This window comes from Sapajus apella, unplaced genomic scaffold (genome assembly GCF_009761245.1).
Source record: "Sapajus apella isolate SASKATOON/1434 unplaced genomic scaffold, GSC_monkey_1.0 scaffold15, whole genome shotgun sequence".
Classification (NCBI taxonomy): Eukaryota; Metazoa; Chordata; class Mammalia; order Primates; family Cebidae; genus Sapajus; species Sapajus apella.
The window spans coordinates 25,188,769-25,214,755 of record NW_022436955.1 but is presented as its reverse complement, the minus strand read 5'-3'; the positions used below and the strand labels follow the sequence as shown (position 1 = coordinate 25,214,755).

The window sequence follows — 25,987 nt, the reverse complement described above, 5'->3', positions numbered from 1 at the left end:
GAAAGGAAGTATAAGTGGCTAATGGTGAGGGTTGAATTGCAACCCCCAAAAAGATACATAGAAGTCCAATCTCTGGTATCTGTGAATGTGACCTTCTTTGGAAATTGACTCTTTGCAGATATAGTCAAGCTGAGCTCATGCTGGATTAGGGTGGGTCCTAACCCGAGACTAGCGTCCTTACGAACAGAGGGCAATTTGAACAGACACATACAGAGGCAGAGACGAGAATACCACATCCACCAGCCAAGGGACACCCAGGGTCACCAGAAGCCACCAAAGGTCAGGAAGAGGCAAGGAAGGATCCTCCCCTAGAGCCTGCAGTGGGAACACGGCCCTACCAACACCTTGATTTCGGACTTCCAACCTCCAGAACTGCAAGGGAGTACATTTCTGTTTTAAGTCACCTCAGTCTGTGGCGCTTGTATTATGACAGCCACAGGATACTAATATAGGTAATAACATGGTTTTCTTATTATCTTCAAGTATTATTATTATTACTGTGACAGAGTCTCTCTCTGTTGCCCAGGCTAGAGTGCAGTGGCATGATCTGGGCTCACTGCAACCTCTGCCTCCCAGGTTCAAGCGATTCTCATACCTCTGCCTCCCGAGTATCATCACCACACCCGGCTAATTTTTGTATTTTTAGTAAAGACAGGGTTTCACCATGTTGGCCAGGCTGGTCTCAAACTCCTGACCTCAGGTGATCCACCCGCCTCGGCCTCCCAAAGTGCTGGGATTACAGGTGTGAGCCACCGTGCCCGGCCGTGATCATTATAACAGCTACTTACTGAGAGTTCACTGTGTGTAAGGCACTGTATTAACTGCTTCACTTAAATTATCCCATTTCACGCTCTCAGCCACGCTATGACAGAGAAGTCATTATTATAAACATTTTGCAGATGTAAGATACTAAGGCTCAAAGCAGACATGGAGCTTGTGCAAGGTCCCACAGTGAATCAATAACAGAGCTGACACCAAACTAAGTAAGTGGCACCTGGAAGGCCCAGCTTCCTCCTCTGCCTCCTCCCACTGAGAAAAATAGCACCTATGACACCAGGAGGTGGGTAATGGGCCTCTCCCCTGCCTCATGGGGCCTGTCCTCCAGAGAGCAGGTTACAGCAAGGACTTGCCACATTCGCAGTAATACCCCGTTCTGCAACGGACCAACGCTGCCTGCCACCCACCCAAGAGGAATCCAGACTTACCCATAAAAAGTCAAAGGAACAGGCCGGGCACGGTGGCTCACACCTGTAATCCCAGCACTTTGGGAGGCCAAGGCGGGCAGATCACAAGGTCAAGAGATCGAGATCATCCTGGCCAACACAGTGAAACCCCATCTCTACCAAAAAATACAAAAATTAGCTGGGCGTGGTGGCATGCACCTGTAGTCCCAGCTACTCAGGATGCTGAGGCAGGAGAATTGCTTGAACCCGGGAGGCGGAGGTTGCAGTGAGCTGAGATCACGCCACTGCACTCTAGCCTGGATCCTGGCGACAAAGCAAGACTCTGTCTAAAAAAAAATAAAGACCAAAGGAACAAACAACAACTCCTCAGCTCACAGCCAAGAAGCTCCAGGGACAGGCAGGAGGTTTGTTAAAGGAGATTGTCCCCGTCAAGAGAGCCCTTGGAAAGGGGAGCCATGTCTTGGTCCCCATGGGTTCTCCTCCCTTCCCTGCTCAGATCTCACCTGGCCCAGGTGGGTCCTACCAGAGCCTTCCTCTCAGGAACATCCCTCAAGGAGCCCCAGCTCCAAAACCCCTAAGAGCAGCAGCAGCAGCTGCTCTGAGGATCCAGGGTCTACCAACCACATGACAAGCACTCTCTGTCCATCATCTCAGCGGTCCCTCCCATGGCCCTAAGTAACCACCGTTATCATCACCTCCATTTGGCAGAAGAGAAAACTGAGGCTCAGGCAGGTTGGGTGACCTGGGTCTGAGTCCTGCCAGTCTAGCTCCAGAGCCAGAGTTCCCCCACACCACCCGTGCTGGCTCCAGGGCTGAGACACTCACACAGACCGCCCTCGCAATTCTGCCAGCAGCCTGCAGAAATCTGAGCCCTGCCGAGGTCAAGTTCAGGGCAGAAACACCTACTGGGACAGAAACAAACCAGGTCCCCCTTACTAAACATTTAACAGCTGTCAGAGCTGACCTCAGAATCTCTTTAATCTTCCTGCCAATCTTGGGAAGAAAATCCCATTTTCCAGAGACAGCCCAGGAAGATGAAGTCACTTTTTCAGGGCCACCTGGCTGGGTTTTGATGCCAAAGACACCAAGGTAGTCAGTGAGGGTGGCCCACGGTGGGAAGCCTGGAGATAAGGTCAGCCCAGTTACCTCCCATCCCCACTCCATGTTCTAGTAGCTGCTCCCTGAATGACCTCTCAAAAAACCGTGGGGTGAACCGGCTAGCTTCTGGCTAAAGAGGAATCCTTCCTTTGAAGTCAGGTAAGTTTCTGCAGGCAGAGAGAGAGATGCCAGAAGCATTTAGCACTCCCCGTCAAAGGCAATCGTTAGGTAAGACATGCAGGAGGCAGGGCACCGTGGCTCATGCTTATAGTCCCAGCATTTTGGGAGGCCAAGGCAGGAGGACTGCTCAAGCCCCGGAGTACTGACACCAGCCTAGGAAACACCCTCACCTTGGCTATAAGTCCCCATCTCTACGAAAAAAAATAGTAATACATAAAAATTAGCCAGGAGTGGTTGTGCATGCCTGTGGTCTCAGCTACTCAGGAGGATGAGGTGGCAGAACTGCTTGAGCCTAGGAGGTGAAAGGTGCTGTGAGCTGTGATCACACCACTGCAGTGCAGCCTGGGCGGCTCAGTGAGATCCTTGCTGCCCAGGCTGGAGTGCAATGACATGATCTCAGCTCACTGCAACCTTCACCTCCTGAGTTCAAGTGATTCTCCTGCCTCAGCCTCCCGAGTAGCTGGGATTACAGGCACCTGCCACCATGTCTGGCTATTTTCGTGTTTTTAGCAGAGACGCGGTTTCACCATGTTGGCCAGGATGGTCTCGAACTCCTGACCACAAGTGTTCCACCCACCTCGGCCTCCCACAGTGCTGGGATTACAGGCATGAGCCATCATGCCCAGCAAAAAATAATAATAATAATAATAATTTAATATCTAAAATAAAAATTTAAAAAAACAAGCAGGAATACCTTTTTACCTTGTCAGTGATTAACCCAGGGGGTTCCAGGCACCTCCCGCCTCATCCACAATGAAGAGCCACCTGAGTCAGAAGGCTGGCTCAGGACCCTTGTACCAACCAGTGCCACAGTCAAAAAGAAAAGGTACCCAAGGGGTGTGGACAGATTGCAAGAGAAGGTCCTGATCCTCCAGAAGCTTCTCCAGAACCCGGTGACTCTACCACACAACCAGGCTGTGGCCCAAGCAGCCCTCTTGGCCTGGAAAGCTGGCCGCTGAAAGATAAAGCCCTGCTTCTTTAAAAGGGTGATTTTCCTTCTGGAGTCACTGAACCCCAAACACCCTATCCTCATGCTGTGGGCTCCTCTCACAGGCCAGGGTCAGGGAAGGAATGGGTTCTACGAGACGGGTCGCAGCAGGAAAGCATCCTCACCTTGGCTAGGAGTCCCCACGTGACGCCCCACTCTGCGAGGCACCTTCCACTTCTGGACTTCCCCTTTCCCGGTTCTCATCACATCTCATGAGAGTGACTTGTTTCCCTGAGTTACCGTCGGCACCAGGATGGGCAAACAGGATGCCGTCACGTAGTGACTGACCACTGGTGTCTGGCCCTTGCACACTTACACCTTCCTATCTGGGTACTTACCCTGCTCCCTTATGGCCAGTGGGTCACTCACAGGATCCACCACCAGCTCCAAGGACAGCGGGCCTCTGCCTCATTCTCCAGCTTTGCAGGAACAGGGTCTGATCTTCATGCCGTCTACTGGATATCAGACCACTCACGGAAGTGTAACTAAAATGGTAGCTTCTGGCTGGGCACAACGGCTCATGACTAAATCCCAGCCCTTTGGGAGGCCACGCAGGAAAAATGGCTTGAGCTCAGACGTTTGATACCAGCCTGGGCAATGTGGCAAACTCCCATCTTGACCACACACACACACACACACACACACACACACGCAAATTAGCCAGGCATGGTGGTGCACATCAGCAGTCCCAGCTACCTGGGAGGCTAAGGTGGGAGGATAGCTTGAACCCAGGAGACAGAGGCTGCAGTGAGCTGTGATTGTGCCACCGCACTCCCACCTGGGTGATGGAGTGAGACCGTGTCTCAACAAAAGGCAGGTGGGGGCAGATTCCGCTCAAAAAGAAAAAGAAGAGCATGCATTAGGGAATATTCTCTTATCCTCTTTTGCTTAACCTGAGGATTATTCCTAAAAACGGCTGCCATGTGGCCTGGAAGCCAGGACAGAGGCCCTGATGTTGCCCGCCACCACCGACCACTACCACTGTAACAATGACAGCAAACATCCCCCAAGTATTCACCATGAGTCAGGCACTGAGAAAGGCTTTAGGGGCATTTCCTCATTAAAGCTTCACAGAATCACCACACTATTATATTCCTCCTATTTATCAAAGGAGAAGACTGAGGCCGGAGGACGACAAAGCCCGCAGCTGATAACTGTGTCTGATCACCCAGGCTCAATGGTGGGGCGTGACTGGTTCCAGCAAGACGGCAGCCTGCAACAGTCAGTTCCTTCTGCTAGGGCAAGAGGAGTCACCCCTGCCCCCCGCTTTGCCTGTGCAAATGAGTCTTCAATTGTGGTTAGAAAGCCGGCCCTGCATTTCCCCACCACACTCAGAGTTTTGCAAACCAAAGTTGGGGGATGGCTAGCATGGCCTCCCAGCAGTTCCTGTTGCAGACAGCTAGAAGGTAAGAGCCTTCCTTCCCTTTCAGAGAAGTCAGGATTGGGTCAAGAGGGGTGAGCCTCCTAGGGTCCCCATAACCCTGTAGCCCAGGCGCTTCCGGCCTAAGTTCCCCCTTGCACAAGGATCTGAGTCCCACCAAGGGGGTACAAATGCTTGTTGGACTCCACAGCTTGGGGATGACATCTACCTGCCTCCGTCTTTCCCAGAACTGGCCAGAGATCCAGTCAGGGGTCCCAGCTGGAGTGTGGGGTTGAATGAGGTTCAAATACCAACCCCACCACGTCCCCAGCTATAAAACTGAGACAAATAGATGGGGCCAGTTTCGTGGCATTGACATGAGGATTTGAGGAGACCAAGTTCATGGCCAAGTGCTTAGTGAAGTGCCTGGCACACTGACTGTGTTTAAATGTTTGCCGCTATTATCCATAGATTCTCATGATGAGGGTCACATCCATTCATTTAGTCATTCAGTCAACAAAGAATAGGGGAAAGCCAAAGGGCTGGGCACTGTTCTGGGAGCTGGGGATATAGCTATGAATAAAATAGACTAATTCCTGGTCTCAAAGAATTACATTCTAACGGGGAGACAGATAAACAAATCAATATATATTACGTTTGGCAATAAGTGCTGCAAAAACGAAACCAAAGCAGAGCAAAGCATGGTGGGTGGCCAGGAGGGAGGGGTTCTCATTGAAGGTGTTATCAGGGAGGCCCCCCCAGAGGTGGTGACATCTAGACTGATGTCTGAGATAGACTATTCCAGGCAGAGCAAATAGTAAATGCAAAGGCCCCAAGATGGAAATGTGTACAGTATGTTCCAGGAAGAGCAAGGTTGTCACCAGCTGGGACACACTGCATATGCTCTATGAAACCCTCATGACCCCCAGTGCCTGTCCATCCCCCCTCTCCTGCCTGGACATCCTAGTCACACCGTCTCTGCACCTACAACCACATTCAGTCCTCCAGGAGCCTGACGCCCTCACCCTTCCCGTCCCGTTCCACTATCACACACTATGTCCATCAGCCTCCTTTGGGATCCTGTGGAGTCAGCTGCAGCCCCTGGCAGGTGGTTTTGCCATTTCCTTCATATATATATATATATATATATATACACACACACACACACACACACACACACACACACACAGACTCATATATATACACACATATACATTTATGAGTCACATGTGTGTATATACACACACACATACATATACACACACACACGCACACTCACAAATGCACACACATGTTTTTTGTTGTTTTTTAAGATAAAGTCTTTCCAGGCACGGTGGCTCATGCCTGTAGTCCCAACACTTTAGGAGGCTGAGGTGGGTGGATCACTTGAGGTCAGGAGTTCAAGACCAGCCTGACCAATATGATAAATCCCATCTTTACTAAAAGTAGAAAAATTAGCCAGCAGTGGTAGCACAAGCCTATAATCCTGGCTACTTGGGAGGCTGAGGCACACAAATTGCTTGAACCCAAGAGGTGGAGGTTGCACTGAGCCGAAAGTGGCACCACGGCACTCCAGCCTGGGCGACAGAGCAAAGCTCTATTGCACACAAAAAAAAAAGAAGAAGAAGAAGAAGAAGAAGAGAAGAGAAGACAAGACACTTCACAACATGACACGACTTTGCTGGGGTCAGTAGCGTGATCACAGCTCACTGAAGCCTCAACCTCCTGGCCTTAGGTCGTCTCCCCAACTCACACTCCTAAGTAGCTGGGACTAGAGGTGTGCCACCATGCCTTGCTAATTTTTGTACTTTCTGTAGAGACAGGTTTTCGTCGTGTTGCCCAGGTTATTCTCAAACTCCTTGGCTCAAGTGATCCCCCTGCCTCTGCCTCCCAAAGTGCTGCGATTATAGGCATGAGCCACTGCACCCAGCCACTATTATGTATTTAATCTCCCTGCTCCTTGAAGCAAGAAGAGCACTGCTCATTTCTGGATTCACAGCAGCAAAGTGCCTGGCACCTGGTGGGGACTCCACCAGGAGGTCGTATAAACCCCATAGAGCGCGATTCAGCACTCACTGCTGAGGCTGGAAATGTACACTCCGCCCGCCGACTCAGAGGTTCCCTTCCCCGCCCACAGCTATGGCAGCACCCCCTGCAACTTCACAGGAGAAAGGAACTCAGCTCAAATGCCCAACATGAGAGAGTAGATAAATTGGCTTGTCACCAATGGATTGCTCTATAGCAATTCACAGGAAAGAAACATCTCTACATATCGATAGAAATAAATCAAAACTCTGTAACGTGGTGTCCTGGATGAATCCTGGCACAGGAGAACATATGAGGAGAAACTGTTAAAGTCCAAATAAATTCTGGAACTTAGATAGTGATGTGGTAATGTTAATTTCTCCGTTTTGGCAAAGGCATCATGGCAATATAAAACAGAAACAGGCTGGGCATGGTGGCTCACACCTGTAATCCCAGCACCTTGGGAGGCCAAAGTGGGCAGATCACTTGAGGTCAGGTGTTCGAGACCACCCTGGTTAACATGGCGAAACCCTGTCTCTACTAAAAACACAAAAATCAGCCAGGCGTGGTGGTGCGTGCCTATAGTCCCAGCCACTTGGAGGGCTCAGGTATGAGAATCACCTGAACGCAGAGGCTGCAGTGAGCCAAGATCACGCCACCGCACTCCAGTGTGGGCGGCAAAGCAAGACCCTCTCAAAAAAAAAAAAAAGAAAAATGTGTAAACAGGAGAAGGGTGTACAAAAACCCTGTGTTCCTCAAATAGAAGACTAGCAATTCTTCTCTAAGTTAAAATGGATTCAAAAACTAAATGTTTAAGAAAAATGCTGAAAATGACAAAATTAAGTTGTAAAAAGTAAAAATGTATACAAATGTTAATGACCTTTTTAAAAGATACAAACCAATTATCATGGGTACCTGTGCATTAAAAGTATGAAAACATAAAACGGAAGGTTACATAGCAACTTCAGGAAATGGTCATTTCTGGGAGAAATGGCAGAGGGCATTATACCTGTGTCTGTAACATTTAAACAAGAAAACGAAAGAGCAAGCAAATGTGATGGGAAAAAAAGTTAACAAATGGCAAAACTGGGCAGTGGATACATGAGTATCTTTTATATTATTTTCTATGGTTTGCTATCTATGTTTGAAATATTTTATAATTTCAAAACTCAAACAGATATTAATTAAACTACTAACTACCCCATTAATGAATGAAAAATCACAGATACAAAAAAGACAGGGCGGAGGGGGGCAGTCCTCGTCACCATAAAAAGCCAGGTCCTGTGGTTTTCTGGCTATTCCTGAGACTAGCAATGTTTGTGAGGAACTCCCACTCAGGGAATTCATCCATGATCTTCTCCCTGTAAAATCACAATACAGTCGGTAAGACACAGCCTCTTTAGGGGATAGCAGGACACAACCTATTAAAACGTTAAATGTGCCTACCTAGGAATTCCACTTCTAGGAACCCCTTCTTACAGATATAACAGTATACACACACAAAGATGCAAATATGAGCTGGGCATCATGGCTCCTATCTGTAATCCCAACACTTTGGGAGGCTGAGGCAGGAGGATTGCTGAAGTTCAAGACGACCAGCCTGGGCAACACAATAACACCCATGTCTACAAAAAATACAAACTTAGCTGGGGATGTGGCATATACCTAGAATCACAGCTACTCTGGAGGCTGGAGTGGGCGGATCACTTAAGCCTAGAAGTTCATGGCTGCAGGGAGCTATGAATGCACCACTACACACCAGCCTGGGCACTTTGGGAGGCCAAGATGGGCAGATCACTTTGCATGACAGCAAGACCCTGTCTTTAAAAAAAGAAAAAAAAAAAAGCAAATGCAAGGAGATTTCCATTCTGGATGACTGCAAATGACCTTTGTTCACCAATAAGGGCCTAGTGAAATAAACACAGTCATATTCTGAGACACTGGGCAGCCGTTAAAAATAAAATAAAATAAAAATAAAATAAGGCCGGGGGTGGGGAGGGCAGCTCACAACTATAATCTCAGCAGCACTTTGGGAGGTCAGGGCAGGAGGAATACATACATGAGCCCAGGAGTTCAAGGCCAGCCTGGGCAACATAGTGAGACTTCATCTTAACATAAAATTTAAAAAATTAGCCAGGCGTGGAGATGCTATGGTCCCAGCTATTTGCAAGGCTAAGGTGGAAGGATCACTTGAACCCAGGAAGTTGAGGTGGCAGTGAACCACGATTGTGCCACTGCTCTCCAGGCTGGGAAACACAGTGAGACCCTGTCACTAGGGGAAAAAAAAAAAAAAGAGTGAAAAGATCCATGTGTACTAAAGAGACAGATGTCCCGAAAATCACAAAAGGAAAGCCAGGCTGCTGAGCAGTGTGTACCATAGGTTCCTATTTTTGTTTAAAAAGCTGCACATTGGCCGGGCACGGTGGCTCACACCTGTAATCCCAGCATTTTGGGAGGCCGAGGCGGGTGGATCACGAGGTCAAGAGATCGAGACCATCCTGGTCAACATGGTGAAACTCCGTCTCTACTAAAAATACAAAAATCAGCTGGGCATGGTGGCGCGTGCCTGTAATCCCAGCTACTCAGGAGGCTGAGGCAGGAGAATTGCCTAAACCCAGGAGGCGGAGGTTGCGGTGAGCCAAGATCGTGCCATTGCACTCCAGCCTGGGTAACAAGAGGGAAACTCCGTCTCAAAAAAAAAAAAAAAAAAAAAAGCTGCACATAAGCATGTATGTATGTATACACCTAGGAAAGACAAACACACACACTAAACACTTAATACTGTTTACCTCCAGGATTTGAGAAAGGAAGTAATTTTCTTTTTAAATACTTACTCATATTGTTCGAGTTTATTGTAATAAGCTGACATTTTCAAAACAATATATCAAGAATAAGGCAACGAGTCTGTGCCCTTTGTAGAGACACAGATAAATCTAGAAACCATCATTCTCAGCAAACTGACCTAAAAACAGAAAACCAAGCACAGCATGTTTTCACTTATAGGCGGGTGATGAACAATGAGAACACTTGGGCACAGGGAAGGAAACAACACTCACTGGGCTAGGTGGAGGGGAGGGGAGGAGAGGGGAAGAGGGGAGGGCCAGCAGGGGTCGGGGAGGATGGGGAGGGATAACTCCTGAGGTAGGCTACGGCAGGGAGGTGGGGTGGGATGGAGACAGCAAACCACGGCACGTATGTACCTATGCAGCAATCCTGCAGGATGCAGGATGTACACATGTACCCCAGAGCCCAAAGTACAATTAAAAAAAAAGAAGAAGAAAGGAATAATGCCCTTTGTCTCAGTGTCTGCAGTGGCTAAATAAAGGAACGAAAATCTGGACAGGCATGGTGACTCACACTTGTAATCCCAGCACTTCGGGAGGCCAAGGCAGGTGGATCACTTGAGGTCAGGAGTTTGAGACCAGCCTGACCAACATGATGAAACCCTGTCTTTACTAGATACAAACAATTAGCCAGGTGTGGTGGCACATACCTGTAATCCGAGCTACTTGGGAGGCTGAGGCTGGAGAACCACTTAAACCCGAGAGGCAGGGGTTGCAGTGAGCCAAGATTGTGCCATTGCACTCCAGCCTGGGCAACAAGAGCAAAATTTCATCTCAAAGAGAAAGAAAGAAAAAAGAAAAGAACACCTGAAAACACAGGAATAGCCATGTGCGTGGAAGAGTAGCCAAATAAAAGATGGTTCAACCACACCACAGGCACAACCAGCAGAAAAGACAGATCAGAATCTCTGTATCAGCTGAATTGGAGAAATTTCCTGAGCCACTGTTGAATGACAAAGGTGAGTGCAGAGCACGTGGTTGGTAAAACAAGAAAGAAATGCAGAGAGCCAGTGGAGAAGACGGGGTGCTCCAGAGGGCACACACCGTGTTTATCAGAGCTGGCAACATTCTAGGTCTGGATCTGAATGATAGTTTTACAGTGGCTCATCTTATAATTATTCATTATTCTGAATAATATGTGTTGCTTAAAAAAAATGTAAAAGCTTAAAAGCACAAGAAAAGGTGAATGCAGCACAGGCTCTCAGATGATCACGCATCCACAGCTCACTGACCCCATTCTCAGCGGCTCTTTCTCCGGGCCCTTTACTTTTAGACAAACCTACAGCACGCACTCTGTGGCCACAGGGCCTTGGTACGAGCCAAGACTCAAAACCCAAACTCCGGAGGCACTCGTTCTTCCCTCTACACCACACTGCCTGGGTGAATCCAGACCTAATGCCAGGCCTGAACAAAACCAACACAAACAAACAAGAAACCAAAACAGCGGGCCAAACAGCAGGACACGTGCAATTTCACCCAGGGAAGACATCTCTAGTGGTGAGTCCCAGGGCTCTGGCCTTTCTTAGTTCCCTTTTTATTTTTCTAAGTCCCAAAACTCAGAAAAGGAAAAGGAATGCAAGTTAAGGGGCAGGAAATTCACATTTAAGGAAACCTTCTATGTACCAGACTTCACCAGACACTCAGGAAAATGCTGCACCATTCAATACTCACTGCAGCTCCGGAGGGCCAAGACTGTAAACACTGGCTGCTCTGTGAGGAAACTGAGTCTCAGACGACTTTTATAGCTTGCTTAAGGTCATATGAGCAGGTTTTCTCAGGACCCTCTGCTGACCCCCAAGGACTCGCTGATCAAAACTGCAGCTCATAAAAGCAAAGGAAGAGGCACCACGCCACAGCACAGAATAAAAAATGAAGGTTCTCAACAGTCTGAAACAGATTTCACAAGTTGTCAGCCTGTGAACTGCATCAGGGTGCAGGCTGTTTTGTTAGGTCAAGATCATGTTGCTTATTTGTGTGTTTCAATGAGTCAATGCTTTTTTTAAATGAGGAGGTTTCATAGTAACAACCTGTATTTCCAGCTGCAGAGCTGTGGACCCTCAGTCTGAGCGTGAGGTAGGATCTGTCCACTTTATACCAGGTGTGCATACACCAGCTCCCCATTAACCACGATTCCCAACACCCTTCTATCTTTCTCCCTCTGCAGTCTGTGTTTATTGTCATTTGTCCCCTTGATGCAACCCGCTTCCCTTACTGAGATCACCTGTCCGGCTTCCTACAGGTATTTGTGTTTCTGAAACAGAGGAGGTAGGATTTTAAAGAAATAAATGCATGTCAGGCGCAATGACTCATGCCTGTAATCCCAGCACTTTGGGAGGTTGAGGTGAGCAGATCACCTGAGGTCAGGGGCTCAAGATGAACCTGGGCAACATGGTGAAACCCTGTCTCTATTAAAAAAACAAAAATCAGCAGGTATGGTGGCACACTCCTGTAATCCCAGCTACTTAGGAGGCTGAGCACAAGAATCACTTGAACCCAGAAGGGAAGGCTGCAGTAAGCCAACATCATGCCACTGCACTTCCAGCCTAGGCAACAGAGTAAGATCTGTTTCAAAAAAAAAAAAAAGAAAAGAAAAAGAAATAAATGCAAAGTCTTACGCTTGTGTCTGAAAACTCAACTGTACCTGCACAAAAGGAATCAGAGCTTCAAAACAACAGCCAAGCATGGCTCATGCCTGTTATCCCAGCACTTTGGGAAGCCAAGACAAATGAATTGCTTGAGCCCAGGAGTTCAAGATCCGTCTAGGCAACATGGTAAAGCCCCAGCTCTACCTAAAAAAAAAAAAAAAAAAAAAAATGTAAAACATAGCTGGGCACGGGAGCATGTACCTGTGATCCCAGCTACTTGGGAGGCTGAGACGAGAAGATCACTTGATTCTGGGAAGCTGAGGCTGCAGTGAGCCATGGTTGTGCCACTGCACTCCAGCCTTAGTGGCAGAGTGAGACCCTGTCTCAAAACAAAAACAAACTCCAGCAATCCTCTATAATGTACAAGACATTAATTAACCAAGCACCTTGCCAAGTGTCGCATTATGGGAGGAGTCCTCTGAGTCTTCTTTCAGCACAAGGTCAACAGAGAGATGCAGCCCTGGGCCACAGCACGAGCACGGGGCTTGGGAATCCGCAGAACACGAGCAAATTCCGGGAAGCTCAAAGTAGAGGTAAGTCCAGGACCACGTGTCCTGTCTTCAGTCATCTCATCAAATCCACAAAAGGCAGGAGGCTGGTTCTGCAGATCTCTAGCAGTGAGAAACCAAGACCTCAAATGGATACAGGAAGAAGAACTATTTAAAAACCCACAAGTTACTCAAAATTGTCTCTGGCGGCCTTGAGAGTCATACTAGAAAATGATAGTGGAGCTATTCCAGCTAAGTGGCTTTGGAAAGGTTCTTGCTACTTTTGGAAACTCAGTTTTCCCATCTATAAAGTGGGTAGACACATCAAAAAGCATGAGGAGGGTTTATTTGTTATTTTTTTTTTCAGACAGAGTCTTGCTCTGTTTCCAGGCTGGAGAACAGCAGCATGATCTTGGCTCACTGCAACCTCTGCCTCCCAGGTTCAAGCAATTCTCCTGCCTCAGCCTTCCAAGTAGTTGGGACTACAGACACGCACCACCACACCCAGCTAATTTTTGTATTTTGAGTAGAGAAGGGGTTTTGCCATGTTGGCCAGTATGGTCTTGAATTATTGGCCTCATGATCCACCCACCTCAGCCTCCCAAAGTGCTGGCATTACAGGTGTGAGCCACTGCACCCAGCCTGAGGAGGATTTTTAAAATCAGAGAACGTGGTTAATGAGTGGCTGCTGCTATCATGATTTTAAGTACTGAGTATTGTAGAAAAGCTTCCTCTAACAAGCATGGCTATCACTGACTGAACATGTGTTATTCTAAGTGTTTGGTTTATTAACACATTGAATTCTGAATCACTGCTGGGAGATAGGCCCACCTATTATGCCAATTTTATCAGTGAGGACACTGAGGTACACCAGGTCAAACACTTTGACCTCAAGTTCTCGCTGGCAAGTGCAGAGCTGGAACTGGAGCCCCAGGTGCTCACCCGTTCCCCCCTACACTGTCCTGCCTCCTGCTGCACCAGTGTGAGCACACAGATTGTACTGGACGCTCTTCTCAGTTCCCTCATCTCTGAGCCTGGGATCTTGGAGCCCTGCCATGGCAGAGGGAAGCACATCTCCAGACAGGGATGAACCCCTCAGAACCACGAGGTGGACATGATGCCAGAGATGGAGGTGGGAAAGGGGCCCAGGAGGACTCTAGCTGTCTGGCAAAGGCACCTGGCTGGGTGGTGGTACCTCTTACCAAAATGGGAAAGACTGGAGCAGTAAAAAAGGCAGAGATCTCAGTTGTTTTGGTGACAAGTCCCATGATGGACAGATTGAGTTTGAAATATTTACTAGATACCCAGTGGTGACTAGACAACACTTCCAGAGCTCCTACTCCAAATTCAAAGCTCCTTCCAACAACGTCTGAGAAACTTTCTCAGGTCCCCCCAACTGATTTCTACGTCATCTTTTTCTACGATCCCCCCAACGCCCTGTGTGACGATCTTAGCCTGTCATTTTGTCTCTGTCTCCCTTAGACTTGGACCCCTGAATGGCAAGACCTTGCCTTGGTCAATCTGGTGACAAGTAGAGTGTCCAGCATGGTAGGGGCTCAGCAAATATTCACCTAATGGGTCAAGGAAAGAGATCTGAGGAGGTGCTTATGCAGGATTATGTTTGTTTCCTATTAGGTTAGTGCAAACGCTATCACAATTTTTGCCATTAAAGGCAAAGTACAATTAAACTGCAATTATATTTGCACCCTCCTAATATTACTGCTCTGAAAGATTAGAGCATCGCCTCAAATCTAATCTACAAGATGAGAGCAGTAATAGGAAACAGACAGCCAGGAACGGTGGCTCATGTCTATAATCCGAGCACTTTAGGAAGCCGAGGTGGGTGGATCACTTGAGGTCAGGAGTTCAAGACCAGCCTGACCAACATGGAGAAACACTGTCTCTCCTAAAAAAAAACAAAATTAGCCAGGTGTGGTGGCACATGCCTGGAATCCCAGCTACTGGGGAGGCTGAGGTAGGAAAATCTCTTGAACCTGGGAGTCAGGTTGAAGGGGGGCGGAGGCTGCGGTGAGCTGAGATGGCGCTACTGCACTCCAGCCAGGGCAACAAGAGTGAAACTCCATCTCAAAAAAAAAAACGAAACAAACACAATCCTGAATCAGCATCACTGAGGCCAGGATGGCCCCACAAGCCTAGTGGCTTACAACAACACAAATTTACCATCTTGCAGTTACGCAGGTCTGATTTCTAAAACGGGTCTCACTGGGCTAAGACCAAAACCAAGGAGTCAGCAGGGCTGGGTTTCTTCTGGAGGCTTCAGAGGGGAAATCCACCCATTGCCTTTCCCAGCTCTAGAGGCCACCTACATTTCTTGGCTTGTGACCCCTTCCTCCCTCTACCTTCAAAGCCAGTATCTTGCAATCTCTCCCTGACTCTGACCTCCTACCTCCCTCTTCTAAAGATCCTTGTACTTACATTGGGCCTACCTAGGTCATGCGGGAGAACCTCGCCATCTCAAGATCTTTCCCTTAATCACACGTGCAAAATCCCTTCTGCCACATAACGTAACATATCTACAGGTTCAAAGGATTAGGATGTGACTACCTTTGGGGGTCTATGTAGGGAGTCACCATCCAATGAAAGGTGATGTCCATGGGAAAGAACAAGGCCAGAGGTCACATGGTGGCAGCTGTGAGAGGATCTTAGCCATCCTGGCCTCAGTGTTGCTCTTTAATTATAATCTCTAAATCTGTATACTCAGTCCCTCCCACAACCCCTTATCTCACCAAGTGGCACATGAGGAACATGGTGAGAAGCCCTGAGAGAGAGCCAGACATGATCCCAACAAAAAGTCCCAAAGTCCCAGCCAGACCTGACTCCACAAAAGCTGGAGGCGCTTTCCAACAGTCCAGCCCCAGGGGCTGTTTGCTGACAAATCACAAGAAAATAGTTCGCTGGGGCCAGGTGCAGTAGCTCACGCCTGTGATCCCAGCACTTTGGGAGGCTGAGGCACGTGGATCACTTGAGGCTGGGAGTTCGAGACCAGCCTGGCCAACATGGTGAAACCCTGTCTCTAGCAAAAATACAAAAATTAGCCTGGTGTGGTGATGATACGCGGGAGGCAGAGGTATGAGAATCGCTTGAAACTAGGAAGCTGAGTCAGGAGAATCCCTTGAAGAGGGAGGTGGAGGTTGCAGTAAGCCAAGATCATGTCACTGCACCCCAGCCTGGGGTGACACAGCAAGACTCCATCTCAAATAAAAAGAGGGGAGGGAATGGGATGGGAGGGAATGGGATGGGAGGGGCCAATCACAGTGGTAGAGCTGGGTGTGGACGTGCTGATTGGCCAGGCTGGGGTACCACTCATCCCTTGAGTGGAGGAGGTGGGGTCTGCCCAAGTGAGAAATCAGGGTGTTGAGACTCACAGGAGGGGTGTGGAGTCAGGGTGGGCCACTGTTACTCCCATTCCCCAGGCAAGGACTCTGAGGAGAGAGAGGAGGAGAAGGGAAGGGAGGGGAGGGGAGGGGAGGGGAAGGAAGGGGAGGGTAGTTGGCTGGGTGCAGTGGCACATGCCTGTAATTCCAGCACTTTGGGACACTGAGGTAGGAGGATTGCTTGAGGCCAGGAGTTCGAGGCCAGCCTGGGTAACATAGAAAGACCCTGTCTCTACAGAAAAAAACAAAAACAAAAATTAGCTGGGCATGGTGGCGCACACCTGTAGTCCCAGCCAAATGAGAGTGTGAGGCAGGAAGATCACTTGAGCTCAGCAGTTTGAGGCTACAGTGAGCTATGATCACACCACTGCACTCCAGCCTGGGCAACAGAGCCAGATCCTGTCTCTAAAAAGTAAACAAGAAAACAGTCATCTCAAAGCCTTAAACACAAACCCAAGCTAGACAGGGAGGGGCTTCCTTCCGAGATCAGACAGTGCGGCCCCCGCCCCCACCCAATCTTCATCTGGACTCCCATGTGGTGAGGGGTGAGGGGTGGGGAGCAGCATTTCGGGGACTGGCCAGACAGGAAGCCTGGCCTCTGCTGGCAAGCAGCTCACTTCTGTGTTTCTGTTGAGAGAGGAAGCCTCTCTGCAGCAGCTCCCATGGCCGCAGGGGTTCACCAGGTGCCCAACCACAGAGACCCAGTCTCCAGGTAAATCCCCCAGGAAGCCAGACCTCCCCTAGGCTGGACTGCAAACAGTCCATCCAAGTCAGAAGCGAAGAAACATAAAAATGACCATCAAGTACCATCATCCGAGAAGCCACCTTCCAGTGAAACCCTAGCAACATAAGCCTCACGTGCTATGTAAGCACCCTTCAGCTGCTGTACCAATTACCGAAAACTCAGTGGCTTAAAGCAATCCTCTTTCAGCTCCAGGTCAAAACCAGTCTCACGGGGCTGAAGCCAAGGTGTTGGCAGCACTGGTACCTTCTGGAGGCTCCAAGGGAAAACCTATTTCCTTACCATTTTCACCTGGTAGTGGCCGTCTATGCTCGTAGGCACGTGGCCTCTTCCTCTGCCTTAAAAGCACATCACTCCAACCTGTTGCCACCATCAGGTTATTGTCTTCCACTCACTCTGATCTCCCTCCCGCCATTTTCTTCTCTGAAATAGAGTCTTGCTCTTGTCACCCGGAGTGCATTGGTCCAATCTCAGCTCACTGCAACCTCCACCTCCCAGGTTAAAACGATTTGCCTGCGTAGCTCGGATTACAAGCACGAGCCACCAGGCCCGGCTAATTTTGTATTTTTAGTAGAGACGGGGTTTCGCCATGTTGGCCAGGCTGTTCTCAAACTGCTGACCTCAGGCGATCCACCTGACTCAGCCTCCCAAGGTGCTGGGATTACAAGTGTGAGCCACCACGCTTGGCCCGGCCTTTTTCTTCAAAGGACCCTGTGATCACACGGGATCCGTCTGGGTAACCCAGAATACTCTCCCATCTCAACCTTCTTCCCTTTGTTGCATCTGCAAGGTCCTCTTTGTCAAGTAACCTGACATATCCACCGGTTCCAGGGTGCAGGACGGGGACATTTCTGGGGGCCATTATTCATGCCTACCCTTCAACACCCTGTCCACTGATCTGCAGAGGAGGAGTGTAGTATGTCAAACACAGTTTCAGAACATCTTTCCCAGCAAAGCCAAATCTTCACCCCCCCACACACGCCAGCACCCCTCTACCACACTTGATGAAGCTAAGAGAAACTGAAAACAAGGTCTAAGACAAGCTAAGAGGAGGGAAATGAAAAAGGAAGGAAAAAAGACACTCCATATTTGCAGCATCTCTGCAACATAAGGTGCTTTGCATACACACTGGAGAGTCTAGCCTCATCTGTGCTAGTTAACACAAGACAAGGCTCAGAGAAGTTAAGGAATTTGCCCAAAATCACACAGCCTGCAAAGGGTAGATCTGGGATAGAACCCCAGGGCCTGTTTCTCTCTTTTTGTGCTGCTCTGAAAAATATGTCTTGGATCTTTTCGAGGTTTTTTTTCTTTGAGAGGGGAGGGGTCCCAAAAAGTTGTTTGCAGTAAAACCTTGTCTTTGGGGTAGGAAATTATGCAAAGCATTTGTCACTGCCCTCACTTGCTTGGCGACTTAACAGAGGAAGATCTATTTTGGGGCTTTGCGCTCCAGTGATCTGCTCACCACCCACTGCTCATACATTTTTTTCTACAGAGGCCACTTCCTGAGGCTTAAACGGGTTGGTCAACCCAGCAAGACCCAAGCCTGGCTCAGAGCAGGACATAAGGCAACAAGCAGGGCCAGCACTGAGCAGCCAGGAACCCCCAGCACCCACCTCAAAAGGAAAACCACCCATCTTAGAAGAGGCGACGGCTGCCTGTCAGCCGATCACCAAGACACACAGTATTCGAGCCCTTGAGGAAGCTAACAGCCACCGAGGCTGCCCATCTACACGTGTGCATTTGTATTATTTTATTCATTCATTCATTCATTCATTTATATTATTCAAAAGCCCTAAACTGGAAACACCTTCAGTATTCACTACTATGCCTTAGGGCGGTTTGTTACACAGCAAGAGACAACAATCCATTATTAGTACTATGAAGTTGAGCACCTGCCATGTTCCAGGCACCATTCCACTCACTCACCTGTTACCTCATCTAATCCTCACAACCATCCGATAAAGTGGGTAACATTTCCCCCACTATATAGAAGGGAAAACTGATGTGCCCAAGATCTCCCAACAGGAGAACGGGGGAGTAGATGGTGGTATATTCAGCCATTGGAATGCTACCCAGCAGAAAAGAAAAAACTACCAACGCATGCAACAACATGAGTTAACCTCGAGAAAGTTACACAAAAGTCGAATGCAAAACGGAGCATACTGTATCATTCCATGTATATGAAATTCTAAAACTGAAGAACAAGCCTGGAATGACCGGAAGTAGGCTGGGATGGCCTGGGGCAGTGTGTGTAAGCTGGGGACGGTGGGGGGTTGCTGACTGCAGGGGGGTGTGAGGGAACTCCTGTGGTGATGGAAGTGTTCATCTCAATTAGCGTGGTGGTTACATATCTACACGTGTCAAAATGCATCAAACTATGTACTTAAAATGAGTGCCTTTTATTGTATATAAATATGAAATCAAGTTCATTTTTAAAGGTTCTTAAAGTACGAAGCACATCTTCCATCACCTAGAAGATCATAACCCTTAAAGATGAAATATAACATCTTCACAGAAAAGCAACCAGACGCTAGTTTGGGTCCAGTGCTCCCTGGAGTGTTGGAGGGTAAGTAATGGGAGGTATTTTTCTTTTATGTTTGTCTATTGTTTCCAAAGGTTCTGGAATGAATCTGCATTTCTCCGATGATGGAAAATAAGACCATACTAAAAGCAATTTTTAAAACTGAGCTGGGGCCAAGCGTGGTGGCTCATGCTCGTAATTCCAGCACTGAGGCGGGCAAAACACAGGTCAGGAGTTTAAGACCAGCCTGGGCAACAAGGTGAAACCCCACCTCTACTAAAAATACAAAAATCAGCAGGTGCCTATAACTCAGCTACTTGAGAGGCTGAGACAGGAGAATCACTTCAAAGTGGGAGGCAGAGGTTGCAGCGAGCTAAGATGGCACCACTGCACTCCAGCCTGGGCAAAAAAGCAAAACTCCATCTCAAACAAAAAACAACAGCAACAACAAAAATCCAAAACACTGAGCTGGAATAGAGTTCAGCCTTCCAGAGGTGGCCAGGAAGATGTCATGCCCCAGGGCAGGGTGCAAACCACCGGTCGAGCAGTCAGGAGGTGTGCCCGACTCAGCCTCAGGCTTTCTGAGTCCCCCAAACCAAATCCTTGACTTCTCTGAGTCTGGCTGCACAAGGGGATTTGCAGGAGCTCGCCTGCCTCATAGGGGTTGGTACCAGACGAAACCTCAGAAAAGGGCTCTGAAAATGGATACAAGGCAGTGTTGTTACTCCACACCTGGGAATCCAGCACCCCCAGGATGTTCCACCTCTGTCCAGACATCTGACTTTGGAAAGGACACAGACCACCCTGCACCCACTGCATGCATGTCCAGAAGCGGCACTGCACCCAACAGGATCTTTGTCTTCCAGGCCCAAGCCCCGCCAACCCCACCAAACTCCAGAATCAGGCAGACCAGAATGTGGATCTGAATTCTGCCAGGCCCCACCATATAGACTTGAGCAAGTCATTGGACCTCTCTGAGCCTCAGCTTCCTCTGCAAATTAAAGGAGTTATGCCTGCTTCGTGCGGGGCCTGGAAGGATGAAATGAAATGACAGTTTTGGAAATACCCTAAGTTCTCACTAAAAAGCTGTACTTATTTTTGTGATTCAAAGAGCCCTACCCCACTTGAAAAAAAAAAAATCCATGAGCCCCCGCTAGCTTATGGAAGAAGCAGCAAATCTCTCCTATTCATCTTCTATCTAAATACCAACTCCCAAATCCCATAAGGCCGCCCTCCACATTCCTCCCTTATGCCAGGGTGACAGGTTCAGTAGCCCTGTTTCCATAGAAACTCGTGATGAAGGGCATCATCATGGAAGTTACTTCAGCCATTTTCTGCTGCCCACAGTCCAAATGAGGCCTGCCACGGCAGACAGAAGGTGTGCCCAGCTGGCTGGCTCTGTCCTGGCTGTTGCTCAGGTCACTGGAGCCTCCAGAAACACAGCCCCCATCAGACAGATAATTCCTGAAGCTCAGGCCTCCGGAGCTCCATTTCCAGGCAGCTGATGAGCATCCCCAAGACCCAAGCAGAGGAAGAATGGCATTCACCCACGAAGACAGCATCTATGGTGTACCTGGTACGTGCTAGCAGTCATCATGCAAGACACAGGAACAATGAATTGCACAAACACAGCCCCCTTTCAAAGAGCTGACAGTCCGAGAAAGAGAGACATTAAATGCCCACGTAAATATAATTAACCACCATATAACAATGCTCCCAAAGAGAAGAGCACAATGGAATGAGAGACTAACAGGGTGTCCTCCAAAGGGGCAGGAAGTGAGGAACTGACTGAGCCACAAACTTGCTCAGGCAGAAAGGAATCCACCAATGAGGAAACTGAGGCACAGAGGGTAGAGGCAACCCTAACAGGAATAAGAGCTTCACACGCTAGCTCGCTGCAGCCTCACAAGAGCCCTATGAAGTAGGTGTTGTAATTCTCACTTCACAGATCAGGGGACACGGGCCCACAGAGAGGAAGTGACTGGGCCCAGGCCACATGATAGGAAGGAACACGGAGTAGATGATAACCTGGTCTCTCTAATCTTACCCCTGCCCTCCCAGAATCTGACTTCTCCTTTGGGTTTTTGCTCTCAGCCTCAAGTGTTCACTTAATCCCCTTCTCCCACAAAGAATAAGGGACTTGAGACTGTATGTTCATGAACACAGGGAGATTGTCTCGTTTTTGCCTACCCTGGCCTAAGCCTGACATGTAATAAATTATCAATAAATGTGTTAAGCGAAAGAATCATGACTCGGTACAGTGGCTCATGCCTGTAATCCCAGGACTATGGGAGGCCAAGGGCATGAGGATTCACTTTAGTCCAGGAGTTTGAGACCAGCGTGGGCAACACAGCAAGACTCCATCTCTACTTAAAATTTTAAAAATAAATAGATAAAATACAATAATACAAGGTATCCTCGGATAGTCTACACACATCTTTGTCGATTTCTGGAAGGGCAGATGCAGTCTGTGAGCTCCTCTTCTCAGCTGTGTTTACTGAAGCCGCATCAACACTAAACACAGCTGACAAAAGGCATTCCAAACCACTCCAGTGCCTTGCGTGGTGCCCCTCAGGACGATGGTGGATAAAGGACACTGAAAAGCTGGGTCTCACATCTTACAGCTCCTCCCACCAAGATGGGAGGTCTATTTCCCCCTCCTTGATGTAGGCTGGCCTGGAGGCCTACTTTGATCAATAAGAGGATGAGATACTGTGATACTGTCAAGTTCCAGACACCAGACCTCAAGCAGGTGGAGGTATCTGCCTTCTCCCTCCTGGAATGTTTCCTTGAGACAGCCACACTAGGAAGCCAGGCCAGCTCCCTGGAGGACGAGAGGCCACATGGAGAACAGAGGCCCCCAGCCAGCAGCCACCAACAACAGCCAGCCATGTGAATGAGGCCACTTTGGACCTTCTAACCCAGCTGAGAGCAGTGACATGAGCCAACACAGCTCACTCAGTAGAGCCACTACCTTCAAATCATGCAAAAGAGCTCACTGCTGTTTTACACCACAAACTTCTGGGGTAGTTTGTTCCACAGTAAGAAATTAACCGAAAGCATTATTATTACTAACAACCACTGCAATTCATTTAGCAGAAGCTATGCATGAGGCATTGTTCTAATCACTCATGTGTTAACTCATTGAATCCACACAGCAATTTGATAAAGTAGATATTTTCCTCTAATTTAAGGGGGAAACTAAGGTGTCCGGAGGCTAAGCGACTTACCCAAGGTCACCCACCAGAGAACATTTGAACTCAGCCTGTCGGGCTCATTCATTTCAATCCTCTATAAGTAACAATAATAGCTTATATTGATACAGTACTTTCTGTATGCTAGAAACTGAGCAAAGTGCTTTACATGAGTTAACTCACTCAATTTCCAACTGTGGCGTAGTTGTTGCAATTATCTTCATTTTGTGGATGGGAAACAAAATCTCAGAAAGGTGCAGTAACTTATCCAAAGTCACAGAGCTAGAAGGAGTGTGTGCTAGGATTTGAACTCAGACAGCGTGGCTCTGGTGTGCTGGTTCTTAACCACTACCCTACACTACTGTACCCTGCCTCTGTCTAGAGTAAAAGAATTATTTGAGTGTCCCCAACTGATACGTTCATGCTACAGCCACATGACTGCTTGCCGCCCTGTCAACACCATGCACTTCTCATTCATCAAATACACAGAAGGGCATCCTATCTACCACTGTACAGCACAGCCCGCCATTGAACTTAGTAAGACAGGGCCAGAACACCCCTCCTGCTCTTGCAACATCAAAAGAATAGAATTGCTGGAGTGGAAATTTGGATAAGGACCTCGTGAAGACACTGTGTGGTCTCATATACGGATGAGAACAATTGTGCTACTTTAGGTGATATGGTGCTCATGGTGTGTTCATGGAGGGGAGGTGCTTATGTGTGCCCATGTGTTCACGTATGCCTGCGTGTGCTCATGTGTGTGCACGTATGCACATACATGCGGTGGGGGGGGCAGTGGTGGTGGATGAAATAAGACCAGGGAAATAGAGATGCCTCCACATGACAGAGCACATGGTCCAGCCCTGGGTGCACTCAGCAAGAAGAGCTGGAAACTGCCCACAGCAGGGCTGAGAATGTCCCTTCTCAGAGGGCACAGGCCTAAATCAACGTGACAGCATCTCCCCTTCTGACCCCGGGCCCCACTCCCCTGCCTCCAGCTGCCCTCAGCCAAGGCAGCTCTCTGGTCTGGGGGATGCTGGGCTGCAGTTCTGCAGTCTCTCCGCACCATCATCTTGGAGGAGGCTGGCTGTCCCCTTGAACCTCTTCCAGCAGGGGCTTAGAAGGACAACAGGGAGAAAAAGAGCTCCAGCCACAACCCTTAAACCTCCTCCTTCCCAGTCCAACGCTGCCTATGCCCCATCCCCAGAACCTCTGTTAAGACAGTACTAGGTCTGACTGTTTGTGGCTTCTTAAAATCTGTATGTTAAAACCTAATCTCAAATGTGATGGGATTAGGAGGTGGGGACTTCAGAAGGTGATTAGGGCATAGCAGTGTGTCCTCATGAATGGGATGAGCATCCTCCAAAGAGCTCCTTTGCCCCTTCCATCACACAAGGACACAAGAAGACAGTCATCTACGAGCCAGGAAGTGGGTCCTCACCAGACCCCAAATCTGCTGGCGCTTTGATCTTGGACTTTCCAGGCTTCATAACTGTAAATACACTCCTGTTGTTTGTAAGCCACTCCATTTACGGTATTTTGTTACAGCAGACAAAACAGACTAAGACAGCATGGAGGGCACCCTGCCCTCTATAAAAACCTCCAGAAGGCACTGAAATAAACAAAAGGAAACAACAAACAGTCAGAGAACAGTGTGTGTGCACACAGACACATGCATACACATACTCTTTCAAGTTTCCCAAGGGGAAAAAAAAGAACCTTCTCTCTAGCTACAATAATAATACAAATATCACCCAGGTGGGGTGGCTCACACCTGTAATCCCAGCACTTTGGGAGGCCGAGGCAGGTGGATCACCTGAGATCAGGCATTCAAGACCAGTCTGGCTAAAATAATGAAACCCTGTCTCCACTAAAAATAGAAAAAATTAGCTGGGCATGATACCGTATAATCGCAGCTACTTGGGAGGCTGAGAAAGGAGAATTGCTTGAACTCAGGAGGCGGAGGTTTCAGTAAGCCAAGGTAGTGCCTTTCCACTCCAGCCTGGGCAACAAAAACAAAACTCCATCTCAAAATAATAGTAATAATAATAATATCAGTATCTAAAACAGCTTTTTGTTTTTAGTGGGGATAGGTTTCACATGCACTAATTCATTTTACCTTCATAACTGCCTCACGACACAGGTACTAATATGATTCCCATTTTATACATGGGAGAGGGACACACACTCCTCCTCCACCTGGAGAGCTCTACCCATCAGACCTTGGCCTAAATATCAGCTCCTCCGAGAGGCCTTTCCTGACCACCCTCTACGTGGGTGCTTCCTGTCCCTTGTGCTGACTTCACTTATAATGACTGGGCTTTGTCTTCACCTCCCGGTTTACTCGCTGTCTCTTCCCACCAGCCCTCAAAACTCAGGAGAAGCACACTGTGATGGCTGTGCCTCTATTTCCCCAGTATCTAATGCATCCAGTGCCTGTCGCCCTCTGGCCAATAAATGGGTAGCTGTGCAGCAGGCACAAAAAAAAAAAGCCCAGCTCAGAGAAGACCCTAGCCCAGCTAGAAGGAGGTAGGACCAGGATGTGGCCCCAGGTGCCTGAATATTTTTCCACTCATTTATCAGCACGACCTCACTTTCAGGTCTTGCTTCTGGACACAAGCATCTTGGGAGTAACTCACAATTTCTGGCTGGGCACCGTGGCTCACGACTGTATTCCCAGCACTTTGGGAGGCTGAAGTGGGAGGATCACTTTAGCCCAGGAGTTCAAGACCAGCCTGGACAACATAATGAGATCCCGCCTCTGCTAAAAAAAAATTAAATTAGCTGGGCATAGTGGTGCATGCCTGTAGTCCCAGCTACTTGTGAGGCTGAGAGAGGAGGATCATTTGATCCCAAGAGGTCAAGGCCACAGTTAGCTGTGATTGTACCATGACACTGCAACTTGGACAACAGAGTGAGATCCTGTCTCAAAAAAACCATTATAATGAGGGACAAGGTCTCCTTCTCAGACTTTCCAGGGCACCATTTTCACAGCCCCAAAATAGGCTATGCTAGATAATACAGTATCTGAAGGCTAATTTGTTTTATTTGTTTTTGAGACAGGGCCTCGCTCTTTTGCCCAGGCTGGAGTGCAGTGGCACGATTTTGACTCACTACAACCTCGACTTCCCTGATTCAAGTGATTCTCCCACCTCCGCCTCCTGAGTAGCTGGGATTACAGGCATATGCTGCCATGCCCAGCTAATTTTTATGTTTTTAGTAGAGATGGGGTTTCACTGTGTTGGCCAGGCTGGCCTTGAACTCCTTATCTCAAGCGATCCGCCTGCCTCAGCCTCCCAAAGTGCTGGGATTACAGGCATGACC

At 48.4% G+C, this 25,987-nt stretch overlaps 1 protein-coding gene across 4 annotated transcripts in view; it reads right to left on the bottom strand.

Moving 5' to 3' along the window:
• The window catches only part of PLCG2 (phospholipase C gamma 2), a 181,193-nt gene that overhangs the window by 121,742 nt on the left and 33,464 nt on the right, over positions 1-25,987 (bottom strand). The window contains exon 1 of one of the 4 annotated variants that reach the window (XM_032283881.1): positions 11,350-12,007. The exons of the other annotated variants lie outside the window; for them this stretch is intronic. Within the exon in view, the coding sequence (XP_032139772.1) occupies position 11,350 (1 nt within the window). The 5' untranslated portion in view covers positions 11,351-12,007. Of the gene's footprint in view, positions 1-11,349; positions 12,008-25,987 lie in introns of those variants that run through there. 4 annotated transcript variants of the gene reach the window in all.